The 16,276-nt window shown below is 39.2% G+C and overlaps 1 protein-coding gene across 4 annotated transcripts; it reads right to left on the reverse strand.

Annotated features, from left to right (window-relative positions):
- Window positions 1–110: 110 nt before the first annotated feature.
- On the reverse strand, window positions 111–16,237 carry APOOL (apolipoprotein O like). Of its 4 annotated transcripts, XR_007379727.1 has the most exons (10): window positions 12,524–15,258; window positions 11,827–11,928; window positions 11,120–11,239; window positions 9,446–9,500; window positions 8,230–8,328; window positions 7,370–7,461; window positions 5,767–5,853; window positions 4,518–4,674; window positions 4,010–4,196; window positions 111–222 (listed from the first exon to the last, which is right to left on the reverse strand). XR_007379727.1 is itself a non-coding variant. In XM_048959908.1 (9 exons), exons 1-9 carry the CDS (start codon window positions 16,136–16,138, stop codon window positions 4,099–4,101), a joined length of 822 nt encoding a protein of 273 aa, XP_048815865.1. In that variant the 5' UTR covers window positions 16,139–16,237; the 3' UTR covers window positions 3,562–4,098. The 4 variants fall into 4 exon arrangements, 3 of the variants coding, with proteins under 3 accessions (XP_048815865.1, XP_048815864.1, XP_048815863.1); XM_048959908.1 differs by lacking the exons at window positions 111–222; window positions 12,524–15,258 and adding an exon at window positions 16,127–16,237 and having other exon boundaries at window positions 3,562–4,196; XM_048959907.1 differs by lacking the exon at window positions 111–222 and having other exon boundaries at window positions 3,562–4,190; window positions 12,524–15,271.
- Window positions 16,238–16,276: the final 39 nt, after the last annotated feature.

Consider the following 16,276-nt stretch of genomic DNA (forward strand, 5'->3'; position numbering starts at 1 on the left):
GTTTGCACAAGGAATTTTTTTGTTCAGGCAACCATACTGTAGTTCACACCATACATAACATTATTTATTGACATAAAGATTGAGAAATTACTTTACCTGGAAGGTTATCGTGGAGTCATACAGAAGTAAATATATTTTCTACGTCCCAGTCTTTAAACAGAACATGCCATTCATCCAATGTGGGTAAAAGCCTTTTCTTCCTCATTCCTTAGCTTCAGCATTCTTGAAATTATCCAAGAAAAGAAGATGGAAGCACTTTTCATTACTCAACACATATAAACAACTGAAAACTGAGTTTAAACATGTATTGCATGTTGGCACTGTATGGATATGTATTGATGACTTCTACCACGAATGCTGTTCCAGCACTTCACAAGAGAGGGCTTTTCTCTCCTCCCTGACATTAGTGAAACATGTGACCTAGTCATGTTTACCAATTAACTTTTAAGATGTACTTTAAGGAAAAGGAACTGTCAATTGGCCCTACAGTTGAGGAAATATACAGGAATTAATGTTGAAAAGCATCTTATCACCCTTTATTTTCAGATGTTTCACAATATCGTCACAAAATAAAGCATCACAATCTGTTTCAGGTAAATAAAAATGATAGCATCAGCAAATGCCAAATCTCTATATAAGCAGTACAATCAATTATAAATAAAAAAACATGCAGTAATTTAAAAACGTGTATATTATAAAATATTGCCACGTGATCCAGTTCTTTAAAAGGCATTGGATTTTCCAAAAATACAAAACATACATCATAAAAAATTACAGTCTACTTTTTTCTGTTGTGGTTATGAAGTCAACTGGACTTTTAGGATAAGCTGTAAGTTTATGTGACTATGGAATGCCTCTGAAATATGTAAAAGCTTTCCACTAAAATTTAATCAAATCATGTCCTGCAATACAACCTACCAGGTGTGCCTAGGTTGACTTCTCTTTATTCAGAAGGTTTGCATACTGGATCTGAACACATTACCAAGACTGTAAAGTGTACAGACTTAAAAATAGGACTCACAAGTGTGTCATAAGGTACACACAAAGTTACATTTTTAAAGCCATTGCACAGGTCCTTTGTCATAAAGAGACATGTCTAAAATTCCTTCTACTTATCTTGAACATGCCATATAAAATGTGGAGCTTCAGATCTCTCAACTGAAGAGGGACATCATCATTTTAAATCTGAACAGGAAACACTTTCAAGAATACAATCTGAGTAATGAAGACTCAGCCACCATTTCAACATTTTTACAAAACCAAACTAGTAATCTGATCTGGGTTGCCTTCCTGTTAGCAAATATATTCCAAATTTCTTTGAATTATTTTTTTAACCTCTCAAGTGTCTGGCATGGGTGGACAAGAATGACTCCATCAGAAGTATATGTGAGTAAAGAACTATTATGCTATTAACATCTATTCTCCTGGATATAGAAACACGTCTTGAGAGACTGGCTGTAGTCTTCCTGAAAGCAGAAAGTGCATCCAGCAAGGAAGCAAAGCTTTTCATACATTTTTGCCCTGTTTTGTTCTCCTTGAGATCCTTAGGCTGTATCTGTCTCAGTGCAGAAATCCAGGCCTTTAGTTGCAAGCCTTTGACTGTGGGGATACTAAACAAAAACTCTTGATAGAAAACAAACAAAATCCCTGTCTCACATGGAGGAGAATGTGTAACAACAGGGAAATCCCAAGTGACAAAGAAACTGAACTAAAAAGTGACAGTAGCAGAACAAATCCTGAGGTGGAACAAATGCTTCGCACACTCACGTGCTGCCTAGCTCCTCCCTTCCACCAAGATGAGGTAACAGCAATACCGCGCTTAAGAATTCCAGAACTATATTCTCACACTGTCTATTCGTTAAAGTGAGTAAAAGCAATAATTTTAAGTTATGTCCCAGAAAATGCATGAAGGCCTCAGAGCAACAATTTAATTGTGAAGCACAGTTCTATCTCAATTTTGTCCTGAGAAGTAATTAGAGACTGTACTACAGCACAAGTACAGTTTTGTGCATCACGTCCTTTTACAACACGAATTTCTTCTGAAGTCAGGGCTTATAACACAAACCATTTGGACCAAGGATCCAAGTCTGCTCAGCTTAATCATTAAGAACTCCAGCAAACCTTCTCCAGACTTGTCTCTATCACAAGGAGTATTAATGTCCTGAAATTATTCAAAGGACTGGAGCAGCTTTTTGCATTCTGGTAGATGACAGACTCTTAAGGTCTGCTCTTGCCTGGTAAGGGCACACATGCTCGTTCCTTGGCATCTCCCTAATGAATCTTCCTACCCCGTTCCCATGAGATTAATACATAGTTTCTTTATACTTTGTCCTGAAAAATGTCACCACAGTAAACCATGCAAACCTGTATCATCTTACCTTTCTTGTTGACTTGTAGTAGTGCTTCACTCAAAGGACTTAAGTTAAATAGAATCCAGGTGCAGAGCAAATGGTTTTGCCTTCATTTTTTAATCCAGAAGCTGACTAACTGACCAGATAGGGAGGCAGATAACTCCCACCATCCCATCTAGCACTTGAAAATAATCTTCCTTTAATTAGTTTTACTTCCTGCTTCGCGTCTTCACATTTCCCTGAAAATGGCATAGGAAGCCCAACCATCTAACTTTTCTACTGTTCTCTCTGTAGCAGAACATTGTTAGGCTTTGTGCCCAGGAGCTCTGAAGACTGACTTAATATCCTCTGATTTCTGCCTGAATTCTCACAGTTTTGTGGGCCTTATTATGTGATTAAAGAAAAAAAATACATGAAATTCTAATTCACGGATCCCAAACAAGTTTAATTAATAGAGTTACTTTTCTTTAAACTTCTTTTATTTACTGACTTTACTTTGTACTGGACTCCATCCAGGCCAAACTCTTCACCTGAAATCCATATTACAGAATATCAATACATCTGTTTCTGAACCAACACAAAAGCCTTACTTGGTGCATTTGTTCGTTCAGCATTTATGCTTTGAGCATGCACCACTGTGCATTATCTCCTTACTAGTTCTGTTAGCCCTACAGTGATGCCAGGAGTACTGACTGCCTGTGCAAAGGTCATCTGACTTTGAAGTGGGAGCCTCATAAGAAGAAATCAGGTAGTGAAATCTATTCTTAAGTAGAATGGGGGCAAATATCCCTTCATATCCCACTGCTGAAAAGACATTCATGTGAAATAGTGTTTCTTTTCAGCTGTAAGACATCAAATCAAACTATCTGTTTGTGTGGCAGTATTCCCACTTTTTGTTCTGTTTATTACTTTGGCATTTTTAGATATTTAGCAGTGCTTTCAACCATTTATGCATTTCTTACTTTAAACCTTCAAGCTTTTTCCTAAACATTGCTTATTCACTCTAAATAAATCAAACAGTATCAGCTTCGTGAATTCAGCAATTTGCATACAGTTCAAGTTACCAGAAGTATGTAAAAACTAATGCATAGTCTATCACGGATATTTTAAAGATCAGTTGTTTCCTAAGGTAAGTGACATTTAAATACAAAACAAGAATGCACAAGTTCAGTTTCCATTCACATTTGTGAAAGAGGCAAACAACAACAAATGACTCTGCAACGAAAAATGATTTGTTTATGTAAGCATTAGAGATAACGCTATACATATGATAAAGTAATCAATTAAGGGCACTCAGACCAGTAAGAGTTGCTCTTTGTTCTAGAGCTTCAAGTGAAAAGCAAAGAAGCCTCTCTAGCCCTATCCATGACATTCCTCTTTTTCTATCAGTGAACATTTGGGCTGAAATATAGAGATGTTCACCTTTTCAAATACCTTTTGTGAAATGACATTTAGTAACAAGTTTGGCACAGAGAAACTTCATTGTGAGAAGACAAGAAGACACACACAAATCCCATTTTCTCAGTGTCACAGTAATGACACTGAATATGAGCGAATTCTCACTGTTTGTAAGTAGTGAGAAACAAATATTCATTGAACAGCATCGTATAAGTCAGTAATACAGTTGGAATATAAGAAAATACCTGATTAAGTTATACCTCACACAGTATGAATCACAAGTCTTATTCCTTCCCTTCTTCCCTCCCCCTTATCTGTAATACTTTGCAAAGATTTGTAATCAGATGTCTTAGCTTCTTGTACTGTACATATCCACATCTTCTGGGCTGGACTGACCATGGTCCATAAGTTTTGGGTCAGCTTTAAACTTCGTTGTCCTCACTGTTCCTGGAAGAAATATTAGAGAAAATTATTGGAGAAATATTATGATCCACACCACATGGAGATAAAGAAAACATTACTGATGGAAAATCAAAGATATATAATAATTTTGAAACTGTGACAGGGTGCACAGTGAGAAAATTAAAAAAATATTCCTGTAGTCGTTAAACAAAACTGCCATCAATACATTCAGAATACAGGATAATATGCTGTGACAGTCTGTTCTATTTAAAAGCAAGAATAAGTACAAATTCTATCCAAGTAATTCAGAGCATACATTAAAGTCATATATTGGACCTGAGATTACATCTGGAATTTTTCATTCACCTGATGAAGGCGGTGGATCTTTTGTACTCCAAGACTCTATAGGAGAAGATTCTGTCCTATTAGGTGATTGTGATTCAATAGCTGATTCAAACTGCATATTAGATATTTCTTTATTTTTCTTATCTTCTTTTGAAACTGATTTTGACTCTTGCTGCAGCTGTGAACAAACATTAACGCAAACTAAGATCATCTCAAAGCTTGTATTTTATAAAATTACTCTCAGGTATGACACAATGCAATGGCATCATGCAACGACATTCAGTAGATAACACCAGTTGACTGCATGCACTGGGTGCACCTATAAAAAAGATAACTCCAATAAAAAGCCTCACAGCTGTGATACTCTAATTCGCAGTTCACATTTAAGCAAGATCATTTTTTCATGAGTATATTCAAATCTGATGCTCTGTTTTAACCTGAGACACTCCAACTTCTTCACAAAGAAGTCATCGCCCTCTACAGCCTTTACAAAGACAAAAAAGATAGAAAGCAATACGTAGATCTTACAAAACACTTAATACTAGACTACTTACTACTGTTAGACTAGATGATCTTAGATGTCTTTTCCAACCTTAACGATTCTACTGTATTCTTAGCTAACAGAAGAGAGAAAGATAAATCATGATGTCTCCCTAGTAATGGAAAGGAATATGTAATATGTTGCTTTGGTTACAGACTTCACTAAGTGGAAAAAAATTAAGCTAACAAGAACTGTCTTTACCACATCAATTCTTGTATCTCTGTCAGCTTAATGACATAAAAGGTCAATATAAGTTAATGATCTTTTTTTCCCCACTATGGTTGACCAAGGACAGGACTTGGAAAAAAAAAAAAATAAATCAGCTTAATCTGAGATAAACACTATTTAAATCACAGGGTTATGTAAACAGACTACCTGAAATGGTTATGGAATTCCCTTCATTCATATAAATATATGAATATTTATATCATCACACCTACAGTGATTCTTTTTTGTTAAGCTCAAAAATGAGCTTTAAGAGAAGCTCAGTCTTCTCTTGCATCTTACACACTGTGGGAGCACACAGAGGATCTGAATTTCTACCACTCTAAAAGGTGTAATAAATAATACATTAATTAGACATTTAAATTACAAAAATATCAGAGAGTTTTTGTACTTCCCTTAAAACAGTAATCTTAAACAGTATCAGCAGGATGGTACTTGACCTTCTCACTCACTCTCTTCACCCTATGAATTTACAAGCTGCAGTCATTACTTCAGAAAGCCTACCTTGGAGGGATCTTCCTTCTTTGCCCATAGAGATCGTGCAGCCTCATAGATTTGATGGCTTGCAGAAATTACCTTTTTCCCTGTTACCTATTAAAAAAACAACGCCATTTTAAAAAAGCTTTAAAAAAACAACAGATACTGACCATTCAAATGCAACACAATTTACTAGAACATGCTCAACACCATGCAGAATAGGACATATTTTAACCATCTGCTTCTCAAAATCTAACGAATATTTATTTTCACCAAGCAGGTCCTAAATAATGTTTACAAATCCACAGGTAGCTTTCATATGCTATCCACACCCATCTATCCAAAACAAAATCAAAACATACTCAAAGAACAGTGTTTTGTAAACATCAGCACAATTGACCAGAACAACAAATATGAAAGAATCCAGGCCTGCCTCACTATTCTGCAAATGATCAAAGACAGTAATACAAAAGAATGAAGAAAAAAAACCAACAACACCAGAAGATGACCCAGTCCATGAAAGTGAGCAGAGTCGTGCTTTACAGGTCTGAATCCTTCAGTCTTTCAAATTTTGGAAAAGTAATTTTATAACGCTGCAGTAACCATGGAGAAACTTTACAAGTGCTTTGTAGACACAGAATATTTCATAGCTGCAACTACAGAAAAGCTGCAGAAGTTGACACAAGTAAACAGGAAACAAGGATTTAGACTCCACTGCAGAATTTCTATTCATTTCTGTTTATTCCAACCCTGACATTTAAGTCCCACTCTAATGAGCCAAGGAAATTCCCCACAGCCTCCTGAGGAACTGTAACCCTCAACAACCTGTGTATATGAAAACAAATACTTCTGCTCAGCTTAGTCATAAGAGGCTGATTTTAACTACAGAATTAAGTCTTTACTGAGTCTTCCTAAATACTGCAGAAGCGTATAAGAGCAAACACCTCATTAAAATAAGTAGATATAACAATTGATTCATCACAATGGAAAAAATCAGAGATTCAGATTAATTACAAGAGCAAAATGCAACTACCAGAACATTTTCCTACCTCATTCATTTCGTATAGAAGCACAGTTTTTAAACTACAAACACAAAGACTGTCAAGGAACCAAGAAGAATTCTATGGGAGCTATAGAGAAGGAAGAGATGCGCTGATGTTCTCAATTCAGTCTTTGTATAGAAAAGTATTGTAAGCAAACAATTCTTGCATGCAAAATATGAAGTATGGTGCTGCTTTTCTATGTAAGCAATGAAGACATTAATCAGGTAGGCAACTGCAAGATGACAGTAATTTGAAAGCAAGGAATCTTATAAAAGGTGCAGTTGTATCTCAAATTGCATATCTGCCAAATTCAGCCACTTTGTATTTATTTTTTATTTGATTTTGTTTCAGTGAGCCAAAAACATGTTCATTCATTTGAGAAACGAGGACTAAAATTGAGAAGCTATCCAACTGCATTTTTTAATTCAGTCACTTCTGATAGTTATGCAATTAACAGCTGTGATACACTGTGTTTTAATGAAGATGCATTTGAATTCCAACTCCCAGTCCCATCACATTTAAATCAAATGAAACTGGACTGCTGTGACTAAATTCAGCGTTAATTCAATATTAAAACACAAACTTACCTTAGCAATTACTACTGCCTGAGCTGGGTAACAAACTGAAATTCCTAAAGTAGTAAGTCCCAAGGGATAAGCAATTTTCTTAAATCTAGAATCTGTACAAAGCCAAACATTTCATATAATTAGCTTTATGTTACATTAGTGTCTAAGTGGTTGTATTAATTAAACACAATCATTTAACCTCTAACAATTATTGGCATCCAGTTTATACGCACCATGCTGAAGAGAGAATACAGAACTTTACTACAGTTCAGTAAATGGCCAGGTTAGCAAGAGATACTGATATCCTCCAAGCTGAGTTTCCCACACAAGAAAGAATCCCAAAGCAGATTTGCCAATATTGTAAAAAAAGAGAAGAATTCAGTTAGGAGCTGCTGGGGCTTTGCAGAAGCTGCATGCATGCTCTCAAGGACAGAGTGCAAAATGTGAAGCAGCCAGGGGCCTCTTTCCTCAAGAGAGAATGGCTGAGCCAGACTGAAGTTTCCCTTTGCTGACAAGAAGCTAACAGATTCTCAAGCCCATTTCTAATAATGAAAAAAACAGTTTTTAAATGTCTGTAAGTAACAGGGATACAGTAAGAAATCTACCAATGTCACAATTTTGATGATGCCCAAATCACACCTTCTGATGTCCATTCCCCTGTACCTGTTAGACAAATCTTAAGGGCTACTTCATTCTCCATTATTACTTTAGCCAACATCTAAAGTAAGTATTTAATAACACCCTCTTGATTTATCAGGAAGGATTTTCTTTGACTGCTAGTTGTTTATTTTCTCTATCTCAGAAAAGTCTTTGGACCATTAAAACTACTACATTCAACATGCACAATACACCAATGATGGAAATCAGCATAGAAACCCTACCTTTTCTTGCCAGCACTGCACCAGCTAGGCCTGATATTGTAATTATGCCGGCTCTGGGAAGAAATTCTGGTGGTGGATTCTTCAGGTAAACATAAGCATCTTAGAATTAAAAAAGAAATGTCAAAGAAGCAAAGCAAGTGAATATTAATGTCTATCTTTGTTTCTCACTTACAAAATAATAATGAAAGTAAAACTCTAAGTATCCAAAACTGAAAACAGTATAAGGATGGAATTTTTGTTAATGAATGAAGTTTTTTCTGTTTTCCAGATGCACACTCTAACATCTGTGTTAACTGGGGAGAGAATCCCTGTCCTCAAAGCATAGCAATAAAGTCAGTGACTTTTCTTCCTAGAACGCATTTTTATGTTTTATCAACAGCCAAAAACGAAAGCATAGGTTTCAGTTTTGACAGTACTATTAGTTAACATAGATTATATACATATTTTTGAATTTCCCAACACAATGTTTCTGTAGAAAATAACTCTTATTTGCAATTTCTGACACTGAACACTAACGTGCAAACACTGCTTGTAACTCATGCACAAATAAGCTTTTTTGCAACGAAGAGGAGTTGTGGAATTTTCAATTGTTGTTCAAGGCTTTGCTCTGGTCCTGCTTTAATCAGGGGGTTGGACTGAGTGATCTATAGAAGCTCTGCACTGAGGGTTCCACAGAGAATCTACAGAGGCTCCAGCTTCAACAATTCTGCAATTCTATGATTCTGAAAAAATGAATAGTAAATTAAAAGTAGTCTGAAGACTCAGAAGGCATTTGCTCTGCTTTAAGCTCAAACGTTTACACATAAGAGTCAGCCCTGCCTATGAGCTACCAATTCAAGATTCATTGCCTTCCTCAAACTTTAACAAGCAGTCTACAGAATTAATGCAAGGCAACAGGAGTGAAAGAAATGTTCCCTGCACCTTCCGTCATCACAATGAAATCTAACATTTTGACACTCCATACAAAATCCTAAATCTGCCAAAACAGTATTTACCATAAGGCCACAAAACACAGACAGCTAAAATCAAAGGAGAAATGCTACTCAAATAGTCATGTCTCTCCCTTAAGGACAGAAGTGGAACTCCACAGTGATACAGTGAATTAAATCCCCTTTTGTCCCCTCCCTTTTTCTGTTTAAGTACCATTTGCTGCAGTTCTTGAATTTGCAAGGAAAAAGAACAGAAAACATTCAATTCAGAAACACGAGTTGCTTACCTTTACCAAACTGAATTGAATCCGCTATTCCATTTTTAGCAAAGACAAAAGCATCCTACAAAAATAAAATAAATGTAAGTACTTTGCAAAAGTAAAGGTTTGTAGTAAGAACTAGCCGGCCGATACGTATGGCTCAATACAATAAGACAAATATGACTGAATTTTAAAAGAAAGCCTCACCAGATCAGTGAACTTCCACAAAGGCTGTGCTGAGATTACTTCCTTTTCGCCCAACACATTTATACTATTTAAATTTAATGAGAATTTTTTTCAAAATTAACATTTTGGGATCAAAACTGTAGGGCAGCAGCAGATCTGGATCCCAACTGTGCAACATAAGAAAGTTTCATTACAAAATATTGCCACTTCCCAAAAAATCTTGCCCAGCAAAACCAACTTTGTCATTTAGATTACAAACACAGTACTCAGTTCTGCTGAAGATAAGCAATTCTCATTGGTATTAAGATGTGTACTCAATTCTTTTCACAGAAGCACAGAATGGCCAGGATTGGAAGGGACCTCAAGGATCATGAATCTCCAACCCCATGCCATATGCAGGGCCACCAACCTCCCCACTTAATACTAGGTCAGGTTGCCCAGGACCCCATTCAATCTGGCCTTGAACACCTCTAGAAATAGGGCATCCACAGCCTCTCTTTTGCATGACTCCTTTCAAATTGGTCAACTTGCCTTATTACAAAGTTGTTTTTTAATCCTGTTATTAGCACCACTGTCCTCAGGCTGCTGCACAAATCAAGCAAGTTCACCTTCTTTAGGAGATTAACAGAATATCATCTTCGGTTTCCTCACAGAAACAAAGCCTGCAGTAACAGTGCCTTTGTGCCACCAGAGGTCACTGCTGGTCAACTTCCCCCTCCTTTACTACTGAGGACATGGAATGGAAGTTTGATGAAGATTTACAACTACACTGTTTCAGTTATGTAGTCACTGGCCACACTTTCACAGATCAACAGAATCAGAACTGATAGAAAATACACATTCTAATTTCTGTCTTTTTCAACTACTCTGTTGTATCTCTAAGAAAAAGGTACAAGAAAGTGTCACACACAGCAGCATAAGAAGCTGCCATTGACTAAAAAGAATGTTGATAGGTATCACATTTTCTTCTATGCTTAGAACATTCAATAACAGAGTTGCAAAATACTGCTGGTGGACAGTTAGTAAAAGGCTGCTTTAGCAGTTCGATTGCACTTAGTTTACCTTCCCTAGAGGACCTGCTTCTGGTCCTTTGAAAGCAGCACTCTTTCCAGGACTGTACCTGGAATTTCAGACTCCCAGATGTAGCAGTGATGCTGGCAGGAAGTTACCTACGTAACTCTTAACACAGAAGTTAAGCAAAAAATATTTCTGGAGCTGACAGCGTGAGTTGGCCTTGACTCACTTTTGTATTGACTGAAAGGGACCTATTTGATCTTTCTGACATGTGCATTGGAGAACAGGGAGAACATACAAGTTCCCTGTTAGGGAACAGGAGAGAAAAACCAGACAACGGTTCATTTTTGCATTTTAAACTACAGGTCTGTGATAACACAAGAAGTTGACAAAAACAAAAAAAAACCCACCACAACAATGGGGTTAAGTAGGATATTTTTTAACCTTTTAGTCTAGTGCTATTAGGAATGGTAGGAAATCTCAGGGGCAGATATTTCTTACCTTACACCACCCAATATAGCGGCCAGTGGTCTGTCTTATTGAAGAGAATTGCTTCTGCAAGTGACCAGGCTGTTCTTCAATGTATTTTGACTTCAGAGGTGGTGAGCAGTAAATTGGAAGCTGGAATCACAAGTATAACCATACTGCAGGGAGACCATTCTGTAAATTGACCTGCATTTACTGACACTGAGCAGCTTTTCTCAAGCCCACAGATCTTTAGCCTTCCCATTATGCAAAGGAAGTCTGTGTAACAAATCGTGGTTTTTTACATTTAGAAACTTGATCACACAACTGTGACTACAGGTCAATTCTTCACAAATGAAAACAAAGTATTGTACATGTTCTGAGAAGTAGAACTACTGAGCATGATAAACTGTATTTTGTTAATGAAAAGCACAAGACAGACAAGTCGGAAGATGCATGCAATTCGTTGATAGAGATTGTACAGTAAAAAACTTCTTATCAGAAAACTTCCTATCTTACCTGGCTTAACTCCAGTAACAAGAGAATAATGAAAACAAGGTAAAATTTCACTCATTTACACCCTTTCTATTTGTGCTGTAGTTGTCAATTACTTAGGAGATACTTTGTATGATGACACAATACTCAGTTATGTCTTTTATTTACAAGTTAATCAAAAGAAAGAAATCATATTTGTAGACTTTTCTAGTATTCTTCTAAATACTGATGAACAGTAAGAATCGCACCTGGTTTGGCTTCACCAGCTGACTTTTTGATTCCTTTTCTGTTGCTGCATACACTGCACACACAAATGGTAGGGAGGAAGAAGCAGCAGCCAGCCTCACCACCTGAGAGGGAGATGAAAGAAGGGCGTCTTAACGTAGAAATAAAACTTTATTCCATTCCATTCAGGATTTTACTACTGTATTGTGCTTGATCAAACACAGGATTAAACAAAATCAGTTTAAAAATCTTTTTGAAAGAGTCTACATTCAATAAATGCTTCATACATAAACACTTTCTCAAATATCAGTGAAAAGAAAAAGCAAGAGATGACCACAATTTTGTGCTCAATGCCATTTTGATGCTTTCATCGTTCCTTACAGTAAATTAAGTTCTAATCTAGTCAATGTTTAACTACTCCAAGTCAGTGAATGACATTTTTGTTTCAGCAAGAAAAGGTTCAATTTTACTTGCAACAATCTGCTATCTCCCAATTCAGAGAATGTTCAACTGCTGTCTAGAAAAACTGTGTGTCAACAATAAGCAGCAAGACCAGAATGAAGAACCACCTGCTTAACTCTTCTAACCCTGTCAATTACAATGCAAGTCACAAAGTTTGGTCATAATAGCTCCAGATCTACTTAGATTGTATTTGGAAAAAGAAAAATCCTTAACACAGAGGTGAACTCCAACACCACTTCATGGGAAGCTGCTTTTTACCTCACTGCCTTGAGACACCAATAGGAGGTGCCCCAGGCACCACCAGCCCCGACACACTGAAGCATCTGCACCTTCCATCAGTTACAGTTGCTTTCATGTCAGCAGCAAGTTTTCTGCTCTTCACCTGAAGCATTCCTTAAAATGCAAAACTGTGAAAACAAGTATGAAAAGCACTTCTGGGATCTGCATGGAGATGGCGGTGGAAGTGGCAGAAAAACTGAAATCCAAGAGAGAAAAAACAACACACCTTGATTTCAGGAATTCCTCATTGTTATTCTTCCCTTTCCATTGGAAATGTCTTGCCAAAGGAGCAGGATTAACTCCACAGCATTTATGTGCAATTATGAAACCAAGTGCACAGTTCCACAAAACGAGCACTAGAAGTGGAATCACAGCCCTGAGTTTGGGTTCCCCCAAAAACCCACAGCTTGTGTACTGAGCCACCGGACACAACAAACCTCCATTGCTCCCAAAGCAAATGGTGTGACCATCACAGCAGTGCTTTCAGATCACACACTCAAAGCCAAATGGAAGGCAGCACAGGACTGCTATGGAAGAAGGAGCAAACAGCCTGCCAGCAGTTCCTATTTATTTCACGCTTTTGTTCCAACATAGAAACAGTATGAAAACATGTAGGGCAGATTTCAGTTTGCCCAGAGAAACAGAATCCCATCACAGTTTCTACTTCTGCCAGAAACATCCCAAATTCCCACTGCCCAAAGCCACGGCTCCACAGCTAAGCTAGCAAATCTCAGCTGGCAACACCACTCCTGGGGACACACCATGCCAACCAGTGTGTGCTTCCTGCCTCACTTACACCCCTGGTGCCCCCAATGCCTCCCTTTTAGCAGCAAAGCATGATCCAATTAATACATGGACAGTCTTTGTGATAATGGTGCTCAGAGCCAAACACAGTACGAACTCCAGCAGATTTACAGAGGTACACCCATCCCCAAGGAAAAGGCTGTGCTTTATATCAATTATTAAAGAAAACTATTTAAGAGGTACTGTAATCCAAATAGCCTACTTCAGAACAAGATACTACCAAAGCAACACTCCAATTTTCAGTAGATGCCAGCAGGAAATTTTGAAGTGAGAAAGCATCAAAAAGTTACATTGTTCACTTAAATTTGATTGTTTTAGAGAGTCACAACAAAGTTTATTTATGGTAAATGTAACAACAAAAGCTACAACGTACTCCAATTCCTGACTGACACTAATTGCTTTACTTTTGGATGCCTGAAGACAAACACATGAATGTTTCAAATCCTGGCTCTGCTATCTGACACTGATCTTGGCATAATTACAGAAACGTTTAACTCTTTCCACTGAAATCACAAAGAACCAGGGAGAAAGAAGCAGCACCACCTCAGCTACATTAAATAGGCTTCACTGCACCGAGCCGCTACAGAATCAGAGAAAGGGACCCTTAAATACCACCACTCCAACAGTGCAGGGACACCTACAGCTCCATCAGGCGCTCAGAGCCCATCCAGCCTGACCTTTATGGTATCTGCAGGGATGGGGCACCACCACCACTCTGGGCACCACCCTTAGAGTAAAAAACTATATTCAGTCTAACTCTCCTCTCCTTTAGCTTGAGGCCATTTCCCCTTGTCCTATCACAACAAATCCTGCTGAAGCCTGCCCTCTTCTCGCTTATCTTGTTCTTTGCCTAATGAACACTGCCTAATTAATTTATTATTAATTTCTTAAAATTATTTTATTAAACATATTGTCAAAGAACAGTGAACATTAAACAAGGAAAATAACACTCAGTTTACCTAAGTCAAAGGATAATTTACTTATGAAATCTTCTACAAGTTACATAGCACCAAGCAATGACAGAATGCTGTCATAACAAAGGTGAGGAGAAAAAAACCTCTGCAAGAAAGCCCAGGCTGTAAAATACGTGGGAATTGCACAGTAAATCGGTAAAACAAATCCAGAATATCAATAATTGATTCAAACCTAAACAATCTTCTTGCTAATGAATTCAGGAAATAGTTTAATTGACCCTCAAAATAAAAATTAAAGATTTTAGTTCAACAGCTGATCTGCATTTTAATAACGGTTCTGCTTTTAACTGAGTTAAAGCTCTGACCTAAGCCATAGGAAAACAAAAAAAGAAAATCATTTAGTCCCTAATGGCAACACATCTAAAAATGAGCAGACAGAAGAACCACAAGTCCAGAAATGAATTCCATATAAATATACACTGCTGGAATTACAGATACCAGAAGTTATACACCCCGGGATAGGAGAGGGACAAAGAGGAGAAGAGAAACTTCAACAGCAGTAGTCAAAATATTTCCTCTAATACCACCACTATGTTACTAACACAATAATTACTGCTTGTTTTTGTTCACAGACATAAAAAGCACTTTGGTGCCTAATAAAACCATATTTTCTATTTATTCTCCAAGATGTAAGTATTGTTTCCCACTGGAACTCCACAGATTCAAAGCAGGCACAGACTTCAGAACACAAAGACAACATCAAAAAAGCAGGCTGTATACAAACACCTGAGGCACGTGTATGCTGTGCATGCCTTATCCGCCATAAAACCAGAATCCACTTGGCAGGTTAAAATGAGGCTAAAATTTTAGCAGCTGCTGTGTGTCTGCACTGAAACTGTGTGTTTCAGTGTAGAGCCGTTATTAAATGAGTAACAGGTGTGGTGTTGCAGTACAGCACACAGCCACTCAGATCTATGCCCTGATCTCCACCTGGTTATGCCACGAAGCCCCATCATTTCTTTTCTCAGCACAACCCAAAGCAACAGCCCCGATGCTGCTTTGCAAAAGTAAATAAAAGGATTCACATGTAAGCAACCTACTTGCCAACTGACTGAAGAGTGGGAAACCTCACACTGTCGTTCATAATTATTTCAGATACGCATGAGCCCGTTTGTTACTGCGTGCCTTTAACACCCGTGTTTCAACGCTGCACTGCACTTCGCCACCCTCCTACCTAGCAAGTATCGCGATGACATCCCATATCTCGCATAAGGCGTTTCAGACAGCTGTTGGTAGATAGAAAATAACCAGAAACAAACTACTTTCCCTTCCAGTGCAGAACTTAAGCGCTGTGGAAGCAGCTCCTTTCGGCACAAGTCCCGCAGCAGTGCCGCGCGGCGCTGAGGGCTCCGCTTCCCGCCGCTTCCCCTCAGCGCCAGGCAGCGGCCGAGACGCGCGGCGCGGGGAGCGCAGACCTCAGCTCCCGCCCGTCCCGGGGCAGCGCGGCCATGCAGCCGACACGAGCTCGGCACCGGACAGCCCGCCGAGGGACGGCCGCGGGACGCTCAGCACGGCGGCCTCGTGCCCTCAAAGCCCCGCGGGCCAACCCCGGCTTCGCCCGACCCGGTGCCTCCAGCGCGTGTAGGCAGCGCGGGCTCCCGCCGCTCCGCAGGGCTGTGACGGGAGCCGAGCAGCGGAGGCCGCACAGAGCCGGCGGGAAGCAGTGTTCCGCAGAGCCCCTAGGGACGGAGGGGCCGCAGGAGGCACCGCAGGCTTCCTTCGGGCCTCTGTCGGAGCGGAAAGGAGCGTCCGCACCTGCGGAGCCGCCGCAGCGCCGCCCTGCCCCGCGCCGGGCGGCACTCACCTTGGCCGCCATCTTAGCGACAGCCTCGCAGCCGCGTACGGCGAGCGGGAAGGGCCGAGCGCTCGGCCGCGGGCTCCTCCCGCGCGGGGCGGGGCTCCACGGCGGTTGAGGCCATGGGAGCCGGCGCGCTCTCCCGTTCTGCGAGGAGGC

This window comes from Lagopus muta, chromosome 13 (assembly GCF_023343835.1).
Source record: "Lagopus muta isolate bLagMut1 chromosome 13, bLagMut1 primary, whole genome shotgun sequence".
Taxonomy (NCBI): Eukaryota; Metazoa; Chordata; class Aves; order Galliformes; family Phasianidae; genus Lagopus; species Lagopus muta.